This window comes from Etheostoma spectabile, chromosome 5 (genome assembly GCF_008692095.1).
Source record: "Etheostoma spectabile isolate EspeVRDwgs_2016 chromosome 5, UIUC_Espe_1.0, whole genome shotgun sequence".
Lineage (NCBI taxonomy): Eukaryota > Metazoa > Chordata > Actinopteri > Perciformes > Percidae > Etheostoma > Etheostoma spectabile.
In genome coordinates, this window is record NC_045737.1 from 2,058,612 (window position 1) to 2,082,517 (window position 23,906).

The window sequence follows — 23,906 nt, forward strand, 5'->3', positions numbered from 1 at the left end:
AATGATATTTGATTCAAGTAGAATTTATCAGTGCACAATTCCCCACAAAACCAAACAGAGCACTATGTGTTAAAGGAATACCACAAAACCCATGTAATGTCAGACAAAGAAAACAAGAGAAAGGAGCAGTGTTTTTTAATTTTATTTACACATAAGTTGTACTTTAACTTTTGCTCTCAAGCCTAATTTTTGAATTTGATATGTCAGAGCCCATTAGCTTGCAATTATTCTGTAAAAAAGCAACAACTGATTAGGTTTGTAAAGTTAAAAAGTAAATTAATATAAAAACAATAGGCTGACAAACACTACAGGCCATGAAAGTGAGAGAAAACAGACTATTCAGTAGTAAGTGATAAAATATAAGTAGATAGTATGTAACATTGTGACTAACATCTTTAAAAAACAAGGCACTTGGTACTACAAAGCTAAACTGGTGCACTTCCATAGAACCTTTTGTGGTTTGGTAAACTTTTGAGAGGTCATTATGATCAGGATTATGTCAGAACTGTAACAACAGACCAGAAATACATCTCAGACACAAAAATCAATTAATCATTATCGAACACATCCTTTAGTAAATCAACAACCAAGCTGAACCTTGATTAGGGCAACACTTTTAATCAACAATTTTACAATACTGTCAGCCAGAGCACATACTTTTTACAACCAAACATAACTTCTGTCCAGCATAATAATATAATCTTGTAACAATTGATCACAAGACATTCTGTTTGTTGCTTCATATGTTCCATTGCTCAATCAGTGCAGCCATTATGACATTAATTCATAAGGTCTAATGAACATTACATTCACTAGGTGTAACAATCAACCCGTCTTAAGATTTGGTCTCATTTTAAGTAAAAATGTTTTTCACACCTGATAAATAAGACACAAAATAAACAAGAACAAAAAAACTGAATTCAAGCTCATTTTGGAACATATGTAAGGTCAAGCATGACTGTAATTAAACAATGCCCTGCATTACCTCATGCCCTTACTGAAGTAGCAGCAGCTTCAGTAAAATATTCACATTGTAAATGTAAGAGTGATGTGCTTTTTTTGTCCAAACAGATTTACTATTCAACAAAAGACCACTATGGACAGTAGGTAGCCTTCTGAGGTGCTTATTGAACCAGTATGGACAATACTCAAGCTTACTCCAACAAAGACCTCACACCATGAGTTTTTCATGCCTGAACACATTCACTATTTATGCCAAAAGAGCACTATGGGCAGTTGCCTTGTGCTATGCTCCTACAACCAGTTTTACTGCGTGTTTCAAATTGTTTCAGGTAACAGGTTAGAGGTCTTCGTCACCTTGAGTGCTTTTTGCGAGGGGTTTTATTGAACAGTTCACCTCTCATTATCACAAAAGTAATGACCATTAAGAACAGCATTTTCCTTTACAGACTCAGCTGTTCGCCTTTGATTCAAATCAAGTAATGCTTTTAGCAGGTCATTTAAGGTGGCTTCTCTGCCCTCTTTCTCCACCCAAATGTTCAACAATTCATGGATCTTGTCATCATAGAGAAGGTGGTCTTTGCTTTTGATCACATTGTCCATTATCCCAAGGTGCCGGAAGAATCTCTTGTGGTAGCCGAAGTCTATTTCTTCAAAATACTCAAAGCATTTCCTCAGAGACTCTTCACCTACAAAAAAAGGTATAGACCTCTCAGGTATGCAGTGACCATTGTAGTTAAAGGTATCATTATTAAGTGATTTTGAACATTTAGAACTTGTACATAACTGAAATATCCACTGTTTTTAACAAAGGTGTACCAGTGTTGTCACTGTGTCATCATAAGGAGGGGTCTATTGTTTGAAAGAAGGAACAAAAGTAAAAGACACTTTACCATTCACAGGAACAAGCTTGGGAAATTGCTTATCTTCCTAAATGACAAAACAGAGAACAATCATTAATCAAAGAAGTCTATTGCAAATATTAACGAGTCAGAAAATGTCAGTCCTGGTGAATAAAACTCATTAATGATCCAATTGCTTGGCATGTCCAAAAATCCCTCTTAAGATGACTCGCATGTTATTAGTAACATTATCAACACAGACATATGACACTACAGAAGGCATGTTTCACAATAGTTGACAGTAACGTAAATTAGCAGAGAGACACGGTGGGTCAACAACAATTATATTGCATAACATGTTATTGAACTGCAAAAAAACAGAAGGTGAACACGGAGAATGGTCATTATTAATTTTGAAATAAAAGTCAATGTTTCTCACATAGACTTATGCATTTGTGATAGTAACATGCGTTTTCATGCACTTTGTAACGCCAGAATCAAAGCGGAGAATTGGAAGGAGGAGCAGAGTCAGACCAGTGTAACCAGACGGCGGAGGATGTCTGCTGTTTAGACAGCAAAGAATTACTCTATAGGAGTAAGCAGGTGAGAAGGAAATAAGCAAAAAGGGAAGCGAGGATAGAAGCAGGGGTGGAAATGAGCTTGTCGGGTCTCACCCTGCTGTTGGGCTGGGTGGGGACCATGGGGCTGGCTGATGGGGGATATGCAGGGAAGGCAGAGCAGGGCAGGCCAGTTAGACTGTGCTGGGAGTTACTGGCTGAGCTGCAGAGGCTTTCACACAGCACTTTGCGCTCTTCCTCAATGCCGGCTGAGGATTTGGCTCTCACCAGTTGCCGGGACAGGATAAGATTCGAGCAGGTCTGCCCTGGGGTTTCTCCGTTGCTCCTTTCCTTAGTGGGACAGTTTTGACTGTAATGCTAGAGGATCAGGAACATGTTCAAACAGATAATATTTATGTCCGTTTGAAGAAAGAGACTTTTATACAGCTTTTATATATTTCTTAGTCTACTCTACATTAGGTATGGGCTTCTGTATTCATCTTCATTCTTTGTATAAAATCCATCAATAAAATCTAAGGAAACTTTAGTCTCAGCTATCACTTTATTGTCCTGCTCGGCCCTTGTTTTAAATACATTCTGAAATATACAGTGGTTGCAAAAAGTAACAGACCCCTTCACTTTTTGCACATTTTGTGTTGTAGATTTTTGCCAATCAAGAACCCATAATGACAAAGTCGTAATGAAGGAATATTTTTCATCAGGTTGTGCACGTTTATAGAGCCGGCATTGAAAAGCATTGTACAGGGAGAAGTATTCAGATACGCTTTCTGTAGTTTCACCACGGCAAACCCACATCAATAACCAATATCCGCCATTGTATAATTATGTTGAGTGCAAGTGCAGTCGGATTCTTATAGACCTGGGTTGTTTTTTCCTAGTTCCTTATGATTTCTCCTTCACATCTTTCCTGGATCTCGCGCCGTTTTCCATCTTTGCTAATCCAACTCTCTGAGAACTTAAAAAAATCCTCCTTTATGGTAGAGTGGCTAGACGGAAGTCAGAAGCCGCTTGGAGAATGCCAAACACCATTTAAAGGACTCAGAGCAAAAGGGAAAATATTCTCTTAGGGCAGAACTCTAAGCATTACATCTGGTCAAATCCTTGGTAATACCATCCCTATGGAGAAGCTTCTCAGCACGACGAAGCTTCTCAGGGGGACCATGACCAAAAGCATACAGCCAAGACAACGCTGGAGTGGCTTTGAGACAAATCTCTAACTGTCCTAGCGTGGCCCAGCCAAAGCCCAGACTAAAACCCCATGGAATATCTGTGGAGAGACCTGTAGATGGCAGTGCGCAGAAGTGTCCTATCCAATTGGACGGAGCTTAAGGGTAGCTGCCAGGCAGAATGGGACAAACCTTTTAAATCCAGGTGTGCAAAGCATGTAGAGACTTACCCAACACAATTCAAAGTTGTAATTGCTGTCAAAGGGGATTCTACAAAGTTCTGAATTAAGAGTCTGAATATTTATGTAAATTAGATTTCATGTTTTGAGTTTTAATATATTTGCAAACACATGCTTTCACTTTGTCATTATGGGTTGCTAAGTAGAGTGATCAACAAATAAAACAGGGCTCAGGTTTGCAGTAGCATTAATAGCATTCATTGCATGCTTAAAAAGTAACATTTCCCCCCCTTGCAGCTGCAATTGGGTATTGCCTCTGGACAACATGTACCCAAGAGAGAGAATAAATGTGTAATCAATTACAAACACTTATTTTTACAATATATGGAATGCACTCATTTCTGGAGAAAACGTCCAGACCCAATACTGCATCCACTGCACATGAAATTACCATCAGTGACTCACCAGTCCAGCTTTTAGCCCATCAGGTACATTTCTCTGAGAATCTGAAAATGGATGGGAGAAGAGAATTATGCAATGCAAAAGGAGCCATTTTACAACACGTATTTGTGAATTAAATTTACCTTAATGGATAAATCAAAACTCATTAAACAAAAAGGGCAAAAAAAGGCTGCTGGTCAGACATTAATTTCAGCACCTATGGCCACACCAATCAGTGGTGTCAGATCCATTTTCATAGATCAGCTCTGAAACCTAACCGTGTGACACTAATTTGTGCTAGATTGAGTGGAGTTTACCAACAGCATTGCAAACGGTAGAGACCAGGAAATTTGTCTTCAAATGGCTTGTCATGACAGGATCCAAATGGAAAAAGTGTTACTTGCCAACAACTGGATGCAGTCCAGTTTCAAGTTTGTTACTGACAACATACAGTGTTACAGACAGTGGTTTCACATGTTGACTATGCAGGCCAATCTGATATTTACATTTTATTATCCTACTACACCTTTTTCAAACATCATCAGCAAAAGTGTAAGCACATCAACTGCTGTACTACCTGCTGCTGTGTGATCATTAACTGAAACAATCAATGCCATACCTGCCATTTGTAGTCCAGCAAAGCAGGTTTCTGACCATATTGCTACAGAAAACCATGCAGCATGTTGGAAAGGCTGTGTCGAGCACAGCCCATGTGTGTCAAGGACACAAAGCCTGCAGTGATATCACTGCTCATCCCAAAACCTTTAGTACCCAACATGTTTCTGTCTGACACACCCTGTGAATCACATAATGACACGCCCTGTGAATCAGATAATAAGTCTTTCAGGCCTAGTCACATCCATTTAAAAACGCAAGTTCTACCTGAAGGTTTTGACAGTAAGTCCATTGTTTGTTTTAGTTAATTAAATATTTTGTAGCCTAATCCATGTGTGTTGAATGCAAAATGAGAAGCCAGAGCTTCACGACATGCCCCACTGGACAGCCGAACAAGTGGATAAAACAGTATGTTGACATTGTTCAACCAAATCTGGCTAATGCTAGGTCTCTGGAAGCCATGCTTACTGATTTGCAACAGTATCAACATTGCATTATGTTGATGTTGAGTACATTAATTACTGGAGTAGGAAAAAACCCATCAGCATCAAAGAAACAGACCTGTCAAAGAAATAAGCACCGTAGAGGTGCTTATTGGTGCTAGAGGTGTTTATTATTAAAGAGAAGAGACCTAAAAGGAATGTTAGCTCAAGCTTTTGCTCTGGTCTCAAAACATCTTTCCAAAGGCATACAGTGAAAAATCTGCCAGCTGGCTAACACTGGCACATTTACAGAAATGTTAATTAATGTGCGACGTCCTTTATAAATACATACAAAAATTCATAAAAAAGTGCTTGAGCCCTGCCACAATGTTTCCTTATATGTACATCGTTTAAAAAACGAACCATTTAGCGCTGAACCAACTGACTTGACTGATTAATCAACTAGTATATAATCAGCAACTATTTTTACTAGAGGACAAACATTACGAAGTTCTTTTTTGTCCAATTTGAGAGTACACTGAATATGTATAGGTTTTGGACTGTATTTCAAGGTAAACAAGAAATTTCTTTAGCCTTCAACAAGACAAACAATTCGATGTGTAGTGTCATACTGGATGCTATAATTTACTTTGCCAGATCCTGATTTTCTGACTGCATCTGTTGATGTTGTCATAGTTCCAGTCGGTTTATGCTGATTGTGGTAGGGCAAAAAAAATTAAACTAGAAGATTTTAAAATGGTTTAAGTACAGCAACTCTCCCTGGATACACATTTTATCTTTAAGAAAACTTGGAAATAAAGGATTTTAAATATTTCCCAGCCATTATCTTTCCTAGAAATTGTTTTTTACCTACCTGTTGCTTTACGACGTCTCCTTGTGCACACAACAATGATTATCCCACCAATAACCAGAGCAGCAATCAGTACAAGTGGCACAATCACAGAGGCCTTTGCTGATAAAAAAAGCAATAGACAACTATTAGCACCATATTATGTTAATGATAATACATTTCATACTTTGCTTTTCTGGTGTTGCAGCATCATGTGTAAAGTTGCATGCATTTTTGTCTTAAAATAAAATAAAAAATACAAAGCAAATGTTGTGCTTTTCAGGTGGCATTAAGATCCACTGTGCTGTGTACCTGAGGAAGAGCCAGCATTGCTCTGGATTTTCTTGCACTCTGTGTTGGAAGTAGAGGTGCAGCTCCTCTCCATCTCTTCATCTTCTTCACAACTGAATTGTATGCATGAAGGAATACAAATGAATGAGGCTGTTTTAAGAACAATTGTCTCTAATTCAGATATAAGTGACACAAAGAAGGATTATTCTTCCGTCATTAAATCTAAACCAAGCATCAGGTGTGTCCTGTTTGGTTTGCATAGACTCACCTTGAACACGTCTTGCACACCTCACATGCTTGGTCAGGAGCACAAAATCTTCCCAATTTGCACTGACATTCAGTATCTTGAGTGGGAGTACATGGCCTTACAACTTCCTGATCTGAGAAAGCAACATGAAAAAAGACCTTGTTAAGTCTGAGTTTATGCTCGGAGCACTTTGAAAAGGTTGAATATGGATTTTTCTTCCAGAGTCATTCCAATCAATAGTGTAAATCTGGCGAGCAATTACCTGAGCGACACCGTGTGCACTTCAAACACAGCTGCAGTCCGTTAGCGTGCTCAGTGTATGTCCCATCGTCGCATTCCACACACTTCCCCTGCTCTCCTGCACTGGTGCAGGGCGATATCTTACGTGTACCTTACACACACCACACACACACACAAAACACACACACACACACACACACACACACACACACCACACACACACACACACACACACACACACACACACACACACACCACACACACACACACACACACACACACACACACACACACACACACACACACACACACACACACACACACACACACACACCACACACACACACACACACACACACACACACACACACACACACACACACACACACGGATTTTATTGATTCGATCTGGTGACAGAACTTCAGTCTGAGTGGACTACATAAAGTGTGGCTCTATGTGTCTTACCAGCTGGACAGTATAAACAGCAGATGTTACCATCCAGATACTCTAGGTCTGGTCTGCAGGGGACGTCCCGCCTTGTCCTGTTGCCTACTAAGTCAAGGCCAGAGTGCGGATATGCCCCCATGGGTTTGAGGTGCCAGAGAAATGTCAAAAAAGCCTTTGGGGAAAAAAATTAGGACAGTCAACATGTTAAAAACAATAAATATTGTAGTTATTGGTTGATTTCTTTTTGTTTTGGAATCAATTTATTGAACATTTAGTGTAGTAAATGCGAAGATTTCTAAAATTCATTTGCATTTAAATTGGTCAACTTCCACTTAGAATTAAATAATAAAATATCCAACATTTTATTGACCAAAGAATTATCAGAGGCCAACTAAACAATAACGGTTATAAATATTAGTTGCAGCCCTCATTTTGATAACCCCGTATTTGTTGTTGATAATAAAGTCAGATGACTGACTGGTTTCACCTTTTTGAATGAGCTTCCATGAGATCATAGTAAACTGAATACTGTTAAATAAAGGGATGGTATTTGAGTCACATTGGACTCTGGGACATTGTGATAGATGTGCATGGAAAGTCTAATCAAAGGATAGATTGTGGCTGTGTGACGTGCTTCAATCTGGCTTCATATCAATTTGTTTATGCTGTTATTTTATTGTAAGTATAAGTCAGCTGTATGATAAAATATGTCAAGTGTTACGTGTGAAGCATTTGAACTCAAGGAAAATATCCCTCTGGGGGCGATAAAAAGAGGCTATCGCCTGCAAAGTGGTCTCCATGAAATGTAAAAATAAATAGGAAACGCTATAGCAAACACATCGTTGGAAAGGTCTCGACCTCAGTAACATACAGTGGCTTGAGGAAGTTTAAAAACCCATGCTAAAGCTGATTAAAAAGAGGAATAAAAAACATCTTTTTGGAAATTTATCTAAATGCCTTAATTCAAAGAAATTAGGAAAATCCAACCTTTTAATGACACCAATTTTCTTTGTGAATGAATAATGTATTGTAAATACAGGGGGCATAAGTATACACAGTCCTATGTGAAATTCCCACAGAGGCAGGCAGATCTTTATTTTTAAAGGCCAGTTATTTCATGGATCCAGGATACTATGCATCCTGATAAAGTTCCCTTGGCCCATGGAATTAAAATAGCCCGCCCCATCATCACATACCCTTCACCATACATAGAGATATGCATTGGGATCTTTCCACAAGATCATGTCTCAATGCAAATCAAACCAGCTATTAAGCTAATGGAAATAACACCATGCCAGTCTCTAACAACAATAAAAAAAATAACATTTCAAGTCACTTTCAAGAGGCATACACAAATTAAAAAAAGTGAAATAAAAAAAATAAAAAAAAGTTTTAAAAAGTGCAAATTGTCTCTCTTCTTTGTAAAAGGGAATTTTGAGCCAGAGTCAGATTTAAACCAGACAGTTTTTTAACATGTGGGGCGTTGTAACCGCCGTGTTAAAGGACTCGTAAGATATCTGAAACAATCTGTCCTGGTTGCGCAATTATTGAAGACCGTGCCGAGGAGACACAGCACAGTTTAGCTCACACTGCAGGACAAGTCAGTGCAGGACATACTGTATATGGGTGAGCTACGGGAGAAGCTGGTGAGGCATAGGTGAGCAGAACTTATGGTGTTTTGCTGCTGTTATTCTGACTCAAGGATCATTTTTCAAAGTCCACAGACTACCACGTTGTTGTTGGTGTTAAGAGTAAAATACTCCCACACTTTAGAAGAACATGTGCAAGCCGTTTTCTCAATGTGTTGTTGCGAAGAATCCATACTTTCGCTGTTGCTGGAAGCAGCCATGTTATTTTTAGACGTGACGCGTTGACATAAATAATTTGCGTCGACAAATAGTCCCAGCCCTAGAGGTTGGCTACCTAGATAACTGGAGAACTTTCTGGGGAAAGCTTGGTCTGATTAGGAGAAACAGCACTCTTCCTACTTTGGACGGAGCAGCTCTCATATCAAGAAATCTGACCAAATCTGTTATCGGTAATAACCATGACAACCCAAGGTTGAAATCAGTAATTGGAGGTGCAGTGCTACGTGCTTCTCTGTGCTCCCGCTGGAGCAGTCGCCCACTCAAAGTCCCATAACCATGGTGTCTGTCCCCCAACGGTTAAATCAAAGGTACACAAAAGAGGAGCTATACTTAAGAACCTAATTGGAATTAAAACTACCACTGCAATGAGAGAACAGAATAAGAAAATTAGATGTGGACAAGTAATTAGATCTCTGTCTTCTAAAGCTGTACTAGTACTACTACTACTACGATTTGGTATCATATAATCAAACTGTTTTACTGAAACATGACTGTGCCATGAAGAATATGTTAGTCTAAATAATTCCACTCCTCCAAGTCATGATAAGACTCAAATTCCTTGAAGCTCTGGCCGAGGAGGAGGAGTTGCAGCCATCTTAGATTCAAGCCTGTTAATTGATCCCATCCTAAACTAAATTATAACTTGTTTGAAAGTTGAGTTTTTATTAGGTGTAGTCCTTAAATCAGACAAAGTACTTCATGTAGATGATTTTAATATCCATGTAGATGTTGACAACAATAGCCTTAGTACTGCTTTTAACTCAATATTGGATTCAATTGGTTTCAGTCAGAGTGTGCATAAGGCCACTCACTGTTCTAACCCCACCCTAGACCTTGTGCTGGCATATGGCATCAAAATGAAGATTTATTAGTATTTCTGCAGAATCCTTTATTGTCAGACCATTCTTTAATAACTTTCAAATTCTTACTACCAGACTATACGAAATTAGATTTTGTAGACGGTGCTACGACCTGCCTACAAATGACGTTAGACTCTGTTGCTCCGAAGATGATGAAGCAAATGAATCTAGCACCTTGGTATAACTCCCAAACTCGTAAATTAAAACAAAGCTTGCGAAAACTTGAAGTAAATGGCGTTCCACCAATCTGGAAGAATCTTGTTTAGATTAGCAAGATAGCCTGAAAATGTTTAGAAAGTCTCTCAGAAATGTCAGATCAGACTATTACTCATCACTAATAGAAGAAAATAAGAACATCCCAAGGTTTCTTTTCAGCACTGTAGCCAGGCTGACAGATAGTCACAGCTCTATTGAGCCATCTATTCCTATAGCTCTGAGTAGTGACGACTTTATGAGCTCCTTTATTAATAAAATTATAACAATTAGAGATAAAAATTCATCACCTTTTGCCCTCAACTTCTAACGGTTCACCTTTTTACGCAGGACCAATAGTAAGAACGACAAGACCTGACATATACTTAGACTGCTTTTATCCTATAGTCCTTTAATAAATTAATGTATTAATTAATTTAAAGTAGCTGTGATAAAACCTCTCCTGAAAAAGCCCTCCCTCGACCTTGAGGTCTTAACCAACTATAGACCTACGTCTATCTAATCTACCCTTTCAATCCAAGATCCTTGAGAAGGTAGTCGCTAATCAGTTACTTGATTTTCTACAAAGCAATAGTCTATTTGAGGACTTTCAGTCAGGATTTAGAAAGCACCATAGCACAGAGACGGCACTGGTGAAATTTACTAATGACCTTCTAACTGCTGAAGACACTGTCTCTGTACTTGTCTTACTAGATTTTAGTGCTGCATTCAACGCTATTGACCATACCATCCTGTTACAGAGACTAGAACATTTAGTTGGCATTAAAGGAATTGCACTAAGTTGGTTTAAGTCCTATTTATCTGATCAATCTCAATTTGTTAATGTTAACAAAGAATCCTCCAAGCACGCTAAAGTTAGCCATGGCGTTCAACAAGGCTCAGTGCTCAGTGCCTCTTCTCCTTATATATGCTTCCCTAGGCAATATTATTAGGAAACACTCAATTGACTTTCACTCACATGCAGATGACACCTAATTATATCTATCAATCAAGCCAGACAAAACCAGTCAGCTAGCTAACCTTCAAGCATGCATAAATGATATAAAATCATGGATGACCTACAATTTTCTGATGTAAACTCAGTAGCTATTGTGCTGGGCTTGATATAATATGTAGATTGAAGTGATGCTGGCGTTAAAGACCCGCTGATTGCTGTCTGATTCCCTAATTTGAATGCCTGCACTGCCTTGTAGGACATCGGCTTTGAATGCACCCAGCTCGGCCCATTGATAGTGTTCTGTTTTACGGCATACTGTAATATTTCACCGGTAATAAGACTGAAATAATATTATTAAAATAAAGAAATGCATACCATGATTACATCTAAATAAATGTTGATAGATTTGTTTGATATGTTTAAAAAATATCAATAAACAACAAAGCAATCCAGCTTTCCTGGCAATAAGACCAAAATAATAACGTTAAACCATGACAAGATCTCATGAATAAATGTTGATTATAAAAACGGTCATGCGGCTAAAAATAGCAATTATTAAAAAGCTTATTAAAGCTGTATACATCTTCTCTGCTGCAGCCCGACTGGCCGAAAGATTTGTGCCGTGATTACAAGAGATGCTTCCCATTGAAATACATTAGTTCAAAAAACGTGCTGAGCATCACAAAAAAAACCGATGTGTCCGTGTACACAAAACAATAAATTAAATTACCTGAACATTTCAAAAACTGCTGTGAGGCTGGGTTGTGACCTTGGGATAAAGCTAAAGTTATCATCATTCACTTGTAATGTTTTCTTCATTAAAATAAGCCAACATCAAGATATATCTCGGAAGCAAGGCCAAAATGAAATGTTATGTTATGAGCCAGTTGGCTAGCTTTGTTTTAGCCACCAACGTAAATTCATGTATTACAGCACAACCAGATCTTAATGCACAACCAGATCGCATTCCCTTTCGTAAATTAAGAGGAGGAAGAGGGCCAATTCAGGATCGCTTTTGAATCCTTTCCTGTTGACTGATGGACCAAGGCTGACTTGTGTTTTTGCCCATGTTCAATCACTGTCCTTTTTTAGCATTTTTGATGTTGTCCTTCAGTCAATTATGTTCGTTATTTCTTAGCTGATCCTCCCCCAGCATCAGCCATAACCATACAACATCCTGCTTTATTTTAATAGGTTAACGAACTGCTCGCTGAAAAACCTGCCTCTGCCAGTACAGCCATTATTAATAACTAGAACTAGCCAATCTTCTTGCTAATGGTCTTATTTGCTTATGTAGAAGCACGGGTATTAAATGATGACGTTTCATAACCTGTTAAAAACTCCTTGTAGTTATTTTCTACTTACTTTACTTTCATAAACTACTTAAACTTTAATACTTACTTTACTTTACTTTAATAAATAATTAGTTAATTTGATTTAGTCAAACTTGAGGAACAATACTGCTGACATGAGAAAAGCTACCAACAGCTTTAAAATGATTTTGCATATTAATTAGCAGGCATTAATGACTTGATTGAGTGTTTTAATCAGATGTGTATTTGATGGACTACTCCTTCGATGATGCCTATTACTTTGATGATGACACAGTACCGCTCACAGGAAATGGCTTACCTACAGATACTGTAAACAAATATTTTTTTCCTTCCTAGTTTTATGGAGTTTGGTTTAGATGACGCACATATGACTGTGCCCAACTAATGGAATGCACTTCTGATCGGGCCATACAATGGGAGCTTGGAAGGTGAATATGATGGGAGAGGGGGATTTCCTACAGACATTAAACTCTAGAGGTGTTAAAATTTATATGCGGACTTGAAGGATTCTGAATCTGAGCGACCATACTCAATTATTGCCTACTATTAATTGTTTATTTTCCGGTTGCTGCTTTATTGGTTTTTGTTTGTTGTCTGCTGTGGTCAAACTCTACATTCAGGAAGTGTTTTTTTTAAGAGCAGATACAATAAAAAGGGGGTTTCATATACGTATATGAAGGAAAAAACAACAACTGAAAGTGACCTGGCTTAACGACGCAGAAATACATTTCAACTACAAAATTAAGACATATATTAAATCTTTAAGAGACGCACTATAAATCCATTATTTAGATAAATATCAACTTTCTGGGGTAGGCTAGTTTACACCACCACTTGTTCGAGCCGAGTAACGTCACGTAGAGCGATAACGTGGGTGATGTCAGACGTAAATACTCAAATTTTAAAGTAAGTAACGTTATTTTTGCGGATACCTTCACCGCCGAATTGAGGAGAGAGCACTAACAATTCATAAAATACAGTTTGGCCCAGAATCTAGGATATATACGCATGGAAACTGTTAAGAGCACTTCAAATGACGTATTTGTAAATCGAGATTTGGTTAACACAGCAGGGAGACACGTTAGGGCATGTAGCCTAGGTTTTATCCCACGAATGTTATTACTAATTTACTTAGTGTGTAAGACTCAGCGTTAATTTACCCAGAGCAATCGAACATAGGAACTTGGAACAGCTCTGTCGTGTGTGCTATGAGGGGAAAAGAGCTTGAATGAACTTGTTAGGCTACTTTTTGAAGACTACGAGGAATTTCGCACCCAGACTCAGAGAGACTGAGGGACTTTGACGGATGAATGTGACATTCTCCGAAGAGTCTAGCAAAAAAACTAGCAAAACAAACAGAAAATCACATACAATTATCCTATTTTGCCGAGAGGCTGTAATTGCGAAATCGATATTCGATTGTCAATATTCAACCAGACTACAACATAAAATAGCCCATTTTAAAAGACTTCTGAGAGTTAACATACTACATGTTGAAAAGTTTGGATGTGCTCAACGGAAATTAAATGACTCACGCAACCATTTATGAATTGTTTTTTACTTTCAGAAAATGCCATCTTTGTAGGAGCGAAACAGAAGTATTTTAACAACGCAACTCTTAACAAACAGCAGCCGTTGGGCCCACTACAAAAGCACACTTTTAAGCGGTTTACGATTTTAAAGACACTTACCATGTATTGTAGAAAATGTGTCATGCTTTAGTAGCGATATCTAAATCCACAGAATTACGGGGAGTCATTTCCAAAGTTTAATTTGTGGCAGTGCTTTGACAGGCGTTATGCTCCCGTCCCAAAGTCTAGCGCAGGTGTGCGTAATGACGTACTTCGGCTGGGCGGTACCCCACCCAGAAACCTATCCTAGAGCCACCATCCGACCACAGACAGACAGATAAAGCCTATAGGCGACTTTATCCAATACAAAAAAACACAGAGCAGTGACGTAAGAAGGATTTAAATCATTTACTAAGGCCTAAGTACAAATGACAATATAACAAGTAAAGCAATTTGTCCGGGGTGGAATTCCTAACAATAAACATCTAAACTTTTTTAAAGAGTCACAAGCCAAAAGGGTTTTAAACCACTGGTTTATTCTGTAACAACGCATTGTATTTTATAAACTTGTCATAGGTTTTTAATAGAAGTATGAGTAGAAGTTTAAAGTAACATGGAAACACACAAGTTAAGTAGGCCTAGTGTACTGTACTGTATACTGTGAATATACTTAGTTACTTTACACCAATGACATAAACCTAAAAACAGTGGAGGAAATACTACTTAGATCCTTTACTTGAGTATAAGCAGCAATATTACAATGTAAACATACACTCTTAAAAACAAAAGTCATGTGCTTCACTTAAGTAAAAGTAAAGATGTAGTACAAGAAAAATATATTTAAAGTTGGCTATCAAACGCAATTATGATGTAAAAGGGCCCCAGTTAATTTACAAATGCAAAATATGTAAATAAAACCTCTTCTGCTTTTACACACACTGTATGTTACCTTGGAAATATAAAGTCACTACCAGTTCAAAGTAGTTCCTCTGAGGCCCAGGTTAACGGGAAAAACACACCATTGCACAATTTCCTCTCATACCAGACTGCATGAAGTCAGCCGTCATCATAGGTTTTTTTAGCAAACATCATTCTCCTTGTTTGTGTCAGTTTACCGATATCTAATGAGTAGTTGTCTGGCGCACACAGATAGGCCTTTACCCTGCACACTGCTGGAACCTCTGTTTTAGATGATAAGGCCAAGGAGGAGGCTGAAACCTATTAGACACTTTGTCCAAGATAAGACATTAATTTTGCATCCAGACAGACTGTACTGCTTCTTGCTCATCTGTTGCACCGAGGTCAAGATCAATTTTAATGATATGGAAAATGTAATTTTTGTCTTTTCTTACATGGTCTCTGTACACTGAAATGTAAGGTATGTTGTTAGAGAGATGTCAGTTGACTCTTTTTTTGTAGGAATACAAACTTTGTCAAAAGGGAAGGGGAAGATGCAAGCCTAGGACATGAAGCCACACAAAAGTACATTAAGAAGCACATGTGAATCAATGAGTCTTATATAAGTGTAAAGACAGATGGGAAAAGGTTTTTCTGAGTCAACAGAATCTGTTATGCGTCATACTAGGCTACTTTCAAGACAGTCAACCAATTGTATACACAGTCACACTGACTAGAGCTGTGAGTTTAGGGGACGTGAAATGTCTGTGTGCCTTGTAGTGAGTGTCAAACCATATAAGCAGGTCCACATGGAGCAAACACGATTTTCAGCATATTTCAAAGGGATTAAAAAATAAAACTCAATATGTTAACCCATCTCCACCCCAAGCAGAAAAACTGTCTTCTAATTCCTGTTGATTTTCATTCTGGATCACCACTGAAAACTATAAAAATAAATAATTTAAAAAAAATAAAAATAGAAACATCTGCATATTCCATTTCGCTCTGCTAAAAAGCTAATAAACAAATACATACTACCCAAAAGAATAAATCAAGGGACTCTTAATCCACTAAAATACTGTCATTCATTAATTCAGTCATTGAATACAGTGACTTTTTTTTGGATTACTTTTGATTATATCAGTTAGACAAATAGATCATTTTTTCACTAAGTTCAAACTATACTCAAAAAATCCAATCTTGTGCTAATGCTATGATAAGCAAAAATCCCACTGTGTATGTCAAGTTATAGGTTTTAGTGAACTCATAAACAGCAAGAAGTCTGATATGGGTACAAGTTTTTGTGAGTTTTCCCACATGTTAAGACCCTCAAAAATGAGAGAGATGGGAGAGGTGCTGAATAATGATAATCCCTACAAAAACAATAGGCTTGTTGCACCAGCAACAGCAGTTGGGCTGCACCAGTCGTTATGGTGAGAAAGAAGGCCCAGACGTCGCCGCTATGTGTCGACTACAGGCCCTCAAATGAAAGAACCATAAAGGATGCTTATCCACTGCCCCGCATCCAGGACACCTTAGACAAACTGTCCACCGTCAGGTACTTCAGAACGCTGGATTTAACATCAGGGCACTGGCAGGTGGAGATGACACCGAGAGCCCAAAAAGGGCCTGTTCGAATGGAATGTGACGCCGGCCACGTTCCAGAAGCTCATGGATCACCTCCACTTAACCAATACACTAGCATTGTGTATTATCTGACCAACAGTAACCACACCAATTTGTAGTTAGCTGGATAATAACTTTTCATATTCATATAGCTACGTTACTGACCTAACGTTACCTGGGAGAGCATCATAGCTCTGCTTGGGGTCCTGCTTGTCCCACAATGTTCATCATTGTTCTTTAGACAGAAGATGATAATTAATAAAGCTCCACTACTTCACAAAGCTTATATGATTCCCATCACAAATCTATTTAAATTAGAGGAAAACACACTCTAATTTACATGCTAAAATGTTCTAATGTCTCTTTAGGTGAGTCCACAACAGCAATAATCTGAGAACATCCAGGCTCCTTCCACATGTAAGATCACCAAAGATCAAAGTTACACTGGTCAATGTCCTCAACCCATTAAAATAACAGTCTTTGTTAGTGCTGTAACTTGCTGAAACTATTCATCCTTTTGGTAACTTTTGAATGTATGGAGACACTGACACTTTGATCTTCACAAAGCAGAATTTGATCTCATTTATAAAGGTGGCGTATACACAAAACGGAGCTGAAAATGTGTGTATGCCACTTCCCACGCAAAGGTTATGATTTATAAAAAACCCATGACCCATGCGTACGAACAATTTGGAGACAATGGGAATTGGCGACGCAGATGGTGAGGAGGTGAACTGATGTCAGACTGCAGAAAGTAGATGTGAGAATAATGATTATTTGTTATATTTTCAAATATTGGTGCCTTACACGTTTTTTCTCTCCATATCATCAACGTTAACATGAAGAAAAATCCAGCAGTGTAATTAGTGCTTTTACCGAGTGAATTGCTCCATAAACACCTTGTAAAATCCAACTCAAATCTTAAATAAAAATATGTTCTTAATTTTTAATTGGCGCTGTCTCACCATCACATTGTCTGCTACGGAGTGCAGGAGGAGATGGCCACGCTCCATGGAAGACATGATAGCATTAGAACGGCAGAACACAGTGTAAATAACTAAATGTCTGTCTTTAATAATGTGCGTATATAATCAAATGTCAAAGTATTAAAATACAGCCATTAAGCTCTCGCGCAATTGTTTCACTTAATGTCCTTGCTATCAGTCCGAACTGTAATACTGTTGAAAAAAAAACCTGCAAGAAAAGTGTGTTTGTCTTTTACACTTTTGTCTTCAAATTGTGTCTGTGGGTGGGGGATATAGTTGATGCTGTGATTTTGGCAAGGTGTGCACAATCACAAATTGTTGTAAAAAAAAATATTGGAGTTTGGACCAAATTACCACCCGACGTTGGGAACGCTGTAGTCTATATCCTTGACGTTCCACTCTTGGGATTGCTCCTTTGCTGCAAAAGATTCCGCCGGATGCATGCATTTTCGCCAATTTCAGTTTTCAGTTTCAGTTGTTCAGTTTCATTCCATACCTTTCTGCTTTTTTTTGTGTTGCAATTTTAAACTCCGGTGAATTTCTGAGGACTATGGTTAACTGTTCCTCAGATCTCTGCAGGGTAAATCCAGACAGCAAGCCATATCAACTTCAAATCAGAGTGTTCTTTCGCACGTGGCTCTGTGCGGAGTTTATTGCTTATGCCTTTTGTGATTGTGCTGTAAAGCTGAGCACAACTGGAAGGACAAACTGCATGTGTCGTTTCAAATCGTACGAGATTGCTGGCGTCATTATTAACTTTGAAAGAAGCAAAAAGGCAGTATCAATCTGAAATTATTCTGTCTAACAATCCTTGTATGTTGTTTAAAACTATTGACTCTGTTCTTAATGGCCAGTCAACTGCCTATGTTGATGCCTCTCAAGCTTAGTGTGAACAATTTCTTCACTTTTTTACTAAGGCCACTTTTGTGACTGTTTTTTGAAGGTTTGAACCTGTTACTCAGTCTGCACTAGAAGATTGTTGGTCACTTGAAGCCCCCAGGGACTCCAAGTGACACTGTCCCTCCTCGACTTTTTAACATGTTTTCCCTACTACATGTCAATCCCTTCTTGCAGTGGCTAATGGTAGCCTTTACTCGGGTGTGGTCCCTGAAAATTTTTGCAGTAGTCTAATTAAAAAACCTTGACTCGATCCTGCAGATCTAGCCAATTTCAGGCCAATATCTAAACTACCTTTCTTTTCTAAAATACTTGAAAAATTGGTCCACAGGCAACTAATGGCCTTTTTGAAAGACCACAACATTCTTGAAGTCTTCCAATCCAGTTTTAAAACTCTGCACAGCACCGGAACTGCTCTTTTAAAGGTATTTAATGATATATTTTTAGCTACTGACTCCGGTTATTTTGTGGTTTTGGTGCATTTGCCACGGTGGACGATGAAATGGACCATGAAATCCGGATTTTTCATTTGGAGCAGTGGGTGGGCATCAAGGATGTAGCTCTCAACTGGTTCAGGTCCTATTTGGAAGGTCGCACTTTCTGTGTCAGCTGTGGTGACTTGGTGTCCTTCTCTGCTCCTCTCTCGTCTGGGGTCCCACAGGGCTCAGTTTTATTCCCGCTTCTTTTCTCTCTCTATCTACTCCCGCTTGGTTCCATACTTAGAAGCATGGCATTCTATTCCACTGCTATGGTGACAGCAGCCAGATCTATGTGCCCCTTAAAAAGAGCAGCTCTCTCGGACCACTGCTCAAACGCCTTGATGACATAAAGGCCTGGTTGACTTCTAACTGTTTAAGTTTTAATGAAACAAAAACGGAAGTGATGGTTTTTGGTGTCCACACTGGGACACTATTGATTCATGTTGCATGTCAAAGAGACGGATCGTGGAAATGAAGGACTTCCGGTTGGACCGCAAGATGGAGTAGACGCTTTTTCCTGAGCTCCCACCTCGAACATTATTACTTTATTAATTCTCACTTCGTCTCTGTTAACCTAATAATAACTATCAAGTTACATTGGAACCCTGATCAGTTAGCTACACGATGACCAGCAGAACAAAGAAAGAAGAGCAGAAGAAAGATGAGGGGAACATCATGGCTGTGCTAACGGCTACGCTAGCCGAACATAAGAAATCCCTCTCAGCGGAGTTCAATGCGGCGTTTACTAAACTGGAATCGAAACTGGAGCACTTTGAATCCACCATTACTACCCACCACCAGCGAATTTCATCACTAGAAAGTGCGGCCACTACCATGAGCGATGACATACAGGCAATTCAGGCTGAGCTAGCTACAGTGACCGGAGAGAACAACAGGCTGAAAGCTAAGCTAATTGACTTGGAAAGTAGGAGCCGCCGCAACAACGCTAGGTTGGTGGGACTTCCTGAAGGCCTAGAAGGATCGCATCCGACAACGTTTTTTTCTCAGCTGCTGCTGGAGGTCTTCGGGGAAGATGTATTGAAAAAGGCTCCTGAGCTGGACGAGCACACCGGGTGCTAACGGCGAAAACGGGCCCTGGTGAGAAACCCAGAGCCGTAATCTGTGTGTTTCCACAACTATCTGATCGGGGAAAACTCGTTACACGCAAAGCCAGAGAGTTACGAGGCAAGTTGAAGTACAAAGGTACCCCGTTCCACATTTTTGAAGATTACTGTCCAGAGGTTTTACAACAGCGCTCAGCTTACCGCGGGATCATGAAGGAACTCTATGATCGAGGACTCAAGCCCGCTTTGCGCTACCCAGCCAAACTATCCATCATGACCGAGAATGGGATTCGAAAGTTCCTGGCTTCACCTGAGGACGCCAAGCGCTATATTGGCTCTTGTCATCCACCTACCGCTGGCCCGTTAGTGGAATAATGGTGAACTGTACCAAGGTTTTGTTTAATTGAAATAAGCCCTGGACCTGTTTACTTGTATTTACACTGGCTGTAACGCCAGTCTGTATGACCAATAGGCTGCTTATTTAGAGCCAGCATATCTATCTTGAGGTGTTTTAGCCGATTATTTTGAGATTACTCGGTTATGGAGTTTTTTCAGAAGTTCCTCTGCAGTTACGTTGGTTGAATTTGTGGCTCTCTGTTTTGAGCTGGTTACCTTCTGAAAAGGGCCCATTCTAATTTTTGGGAGGAGGGAAAGTGCCAAGATGGGGAATCTCGCGGGAAATAGAAACCCCCGGGTGCAAGGGAACTTAAATGTTTGTTCTTGCTTAATGGGGGGCTGATTAAAATGCTGGTGTTGCTCGTGGTATGGATTTTGGGGAGGGGGTTTTTTTTTTTTTTTTTTTGTTTCCTTCTTTACGTTGGGGCCAACAATATCCAATTTCAGTCCCGCTCAGAAAAATTGGACTGCCTTACGCAACATATAACTCTCGTGGAACATAAATGACCAGCCAGTATAATTTAAGGGTTTTTTCGTGGAAGTAAGGTCGGAAAATGCTACAAAGAGGTAAGGTCATGGCTTTTTGAAACAACTTAAAGGGACATATTCTTTTTACAAAAACACCCTCGTAATAGAGAATAATCGACTTAAAAGAAAGTGGTTTGGCCCAAATTTTTTTCACCTGATTCAAAAAGGGGCCGGGAACGGCCATATTTTTGTAAAATTTTTGTTTGAAAAACCAAAATAATAGCGGACACGGAGGCCGTTCTAATTTTCTGAAAATTAAAAACCTCGGGCCCAATTTTGCCGCGTCAGGTCAAATTGGGATGCAACACCTTTGTGTCTGACTCTTTTCGCTATGTGATTTGAAATTTTATATTAATCTTAGGGGAACTTTAAAGACCCCGGAGCCCTTTGGACAATCCCAACAAAACCATTTCAATCTAATGCGCAAAATTTTTAAATGTTTACAAACTGATTTGGGACTGTGATCCGGGGAGACGGGGAACCCACATTTTAAAACTTTTTCCCTTTTCCCCAGTCCACCAACCTACACGCATAGTTTTTTTCCCTTTTGTTGATACAGACTGCTTTTAAAGAAAAAGCCTTGATTATCACGCTATAGCCATATTGACCATCCCCATCCCTAGATTTTGGGGATACACTGTCAATTCTTTTTAAATTTTTTGGAATTTAATTTCTATATGTTTTCAGGGGGGACTAAAAAAATTTTTAAGAATCAGCTTTCCTTACTTGTTTTAAGGCCACTGATATATCGAGAAGCCCCCTTGGGGAAAGCCTAAAAAGCAAATAGGGTCATCTTTAGTTTTACTTCTAATTTCAAGGAAGGGGTACATTACACCAAGGGTTACTAAACCAAATTTAAAGAGGTGGACTCAGATATTAAACAACCCGGATCCTGCCTTTAAAAACGTAAAAATTTCAAACCTTTTTCAATTGACACAAACAAAATGCTTTTTCCAAAACCAGAAAAGGCAGCGCTTCTTTAAACGGGGGACAGGCAGGGAAGTTTTTGCACCCAAAAAGGCGAGCTAAAGCAACCCCAAAAATCATCTTTTAATCAGCTAGGGGGGAGATTTTTTTTGACCCCAAAAATAAAGAAATTGCGTCTTTTATCAAAACTTTAATTTCCCCTAGCCCTTCCTTTCAATGATACACTAATGTATCAATTTTCCCAAGGGTTTTAATGAAAAAGGGGGGGGGGTTGGGGGGGCCTTTTACTATAAGGGGGTGAAAGTCTTTTAATTTTTAAAAGTTTGGGGCAAATTCCCCCCCGGGATGGTTTCACCTCAGAATTTTTAAAGGGCTAAGGGGGGATTTTTTTGGCGCCAAATTTTAAACGGAGTGTATAAGAGGCCTTTCAAAAACCCCCAAAATGCACGTTACGGGGGCTACAATGTTTTTTCCTTTGAAGATAAACCCCTTTCTGTGTAGTAGCTAAGACCATTTCCTCCCAATTAATTTGAAGTTTTCTAAATTCTTTCGACCCCCTCCAGCGGGTCCCCATTATTCTTTAAACAGCAGGGTTTTTGACTGGGCGACAAACATTCCTAAACCCGAGCTTTTAAAATTTTTTCATACCCCGGCATCTTATACCGAAATAATTGTATCCCGATGCCCGAGAAAGCTTTTGATCGGGTTAAGGGGGTTTTTTTATGAAAATTTGGGGAAAAATTTGGTTTTGATAACAAATTTTTCCTTGGGTTTAAACTGTTACCGGCCCCTGGCTCAAAAAAAACAAAGGACACGGGTTTTTCTTCCCCCCTTTCCTTAGGGAAGGGGGACTAGGGAGGGATGCCCTTGTCTCCCTTGGGGTTTTCTATTTCGAAGCCTTGGCAACGGGGGCGGCTGGGGAAGGCTTTAAGGGTTCCCGAGTCTGGTGTGGCCCAAAAGGTACCCTTTTTGCGGGGTGATTGCTATTTTAAATTCCGATCCCATGCATCCTTTCCCAGGTCATAACTTCTAGAACAGTATGGCAACTCTCTGGGTTTCAACCTACCAGAAAAACCAAAATTTTTCCCCGAACCTTTGGAAAAAAACCCCCTCGCTCCAATTTTACCTTTAATGGGGTAGACAGGGTTTTTGTTTTCTTAGGGGGTATTTTATTTTTTCTTCTATGCCACTTTTATGGGAAAATGATTTTTCCCCGCTTTTGAGAAATGGAGAAAGATTCGACGGTGGGGCCATACCAACTTGTGGGGGCGGGTGAACCCGGTTAAGATGGAAATTTTACCCCAAAATTTTTTACCTTTTTCCGCATATTTCCCAATTTTACGAAAACCTTTTTGACAAGTTTGGATAAGAAATATCCCAATTCCCAGGCTTTAAAAAACCTCCCGACTTCGAAATCATTCTTTCGTCCCCCAAATTTTGGGGGGTGGACTTGCCTTCCAACTTCAGACAATATCGGGGGGTAATAAAAAATACATATTGGGGGGGGTGATGCGAGGCTTCACCCGCCTGGGGGCAGATGAAGGGCATCTAGCCGTTATTCGTTGTCCTCTCTGCTTTGCTCTCAGCTCCCCCTTCCCCTCTCCCTGATAGAGAATAATCCCATAGTTAAAGCCACATTAAGGATTTGGGTCCAATTCAGGAAACAGTTTGGCCTGCATGGACCCTCAATACAAACTCCTTTAGCTAAAAATTGTAACTTCATGCCTTCAGTCACTGATTTAGTTTTTAACTTGTGGCACGACGGAGGGCTCAGGACTGTAAAGGATCTTTATAACGGTAATACCTTTTCTTCCTTTGCTGAACTCTCGTCCAAATTCCAACTGCCCAATTCTCATCTCTTTCGTTTCTTTCAGGCCAGGGATTATGTTAAAAAAGTGTTTCCACACTTTCCTAATCGACCCCCTGAAACATTTTTGGATACTCTTCTACAATTAGACCCACACCGGAAAAAATTTATTTCATTCGTATGTAATTCTATTAATACTAATAACACCTCAAGGTTTGAAACCTTTGTTAAAACAGCA

General features: G+C 39.3%; 1 protein-coding gene and 1 long non-coding RNA gene across 5 annotated transcripts; both read right to left on the reverse strand.

Moving 5' to 3' along the window:
* Nucleotides 1–1,093: 1,093 nt before the first annotated feature.
* Nucleotides 1,094–14,374, reverse strand: hdr (hematopoietic death receptor). Of its 4 annotated transcripts, none has more exons than XM_032515161.1 (11): nucleotides 14,182–14,374; nucleotides 7,297–7,450; nucleotides 6,854–6,982; nucleotides 6,613–6,724; nucleotides 6,366–6,457; nucleotides 6,078–6,176; nucleotides 4,191–4,231; nucleotides 2,648–2,710; nucleotides 1,854–1,890; nucleotides 1,287–1,649; nucleotides 1,094–1,200 (listed from the first exon to the last, which is right to left on the reverse strand). In XM_032515161.1, the coding sequence occupies exons 1-10, from the start codon at nucleotides 14,203–14,205 to the stop codon at nucleotides 1,354–1,356; spliced, it is 1,047 nt and encodes a 348-aa protein (XP_032371052.1). In that variant the 5' UTR covers nucleotides 14,206–14,374; the 3' UTR covers nucleotides 1,094–1,200; nucleotides 1,287–1,353. The 4 variants fall into 4 exon arrangements, with proteins under 4 accessions (XP_032371052.1, XP_032371049.1, XP_032371048.1 ...); XM_032515158.1 differs by having other exon boundaries at nucleotides 2,477–2,710; XM_032515157.1 differs by having other exon boundaries at nucleotides 2,477–2,737.
* Nucleotides 4,238–6,065, reverse strand: LOC116688944 (uncharacterized). The gene is made up of 3 exons (XR_004331891.1): nucleotides 4,821–6,065; nucleotides 4,744–4,749; nucleotides 4,238–4,439 (listed from the first exon to the last, which is right to left on the reverse strand). It is a non-coding gene; the product is annotated as an uncharacterized LOC116688944 (long non-coding RNA).
* Nucleotides 14,375–23,906: the final 9,532 nt, after the last annotated feature.

What these genes read in the sequence shown, in the direction of transcription:
- hdr (XM_032515157.1), bottom strand. Translation starts at nt 14,205, where the DNA reads ATGACACATTTTCTACAATACATG. An exon ending in GAGACGTCGTAAAGCAACAG is followed by an intron (nt 4,232 to 6,077) that starts GTAGGTAAAAAA and finishes ATCCATTTTCAG; the next exon opens with ATTCTCAGAGAAATGTACCT. An exon ending in ATGGGCTAAAAGCTGGACTG is followed by an intron (nt 2,738 to 4,190) that starts GTGAGTCACTGA and finishes CTGATCCTCTAG; the next exon opens with CATTACAGTCAAAACTGTCC.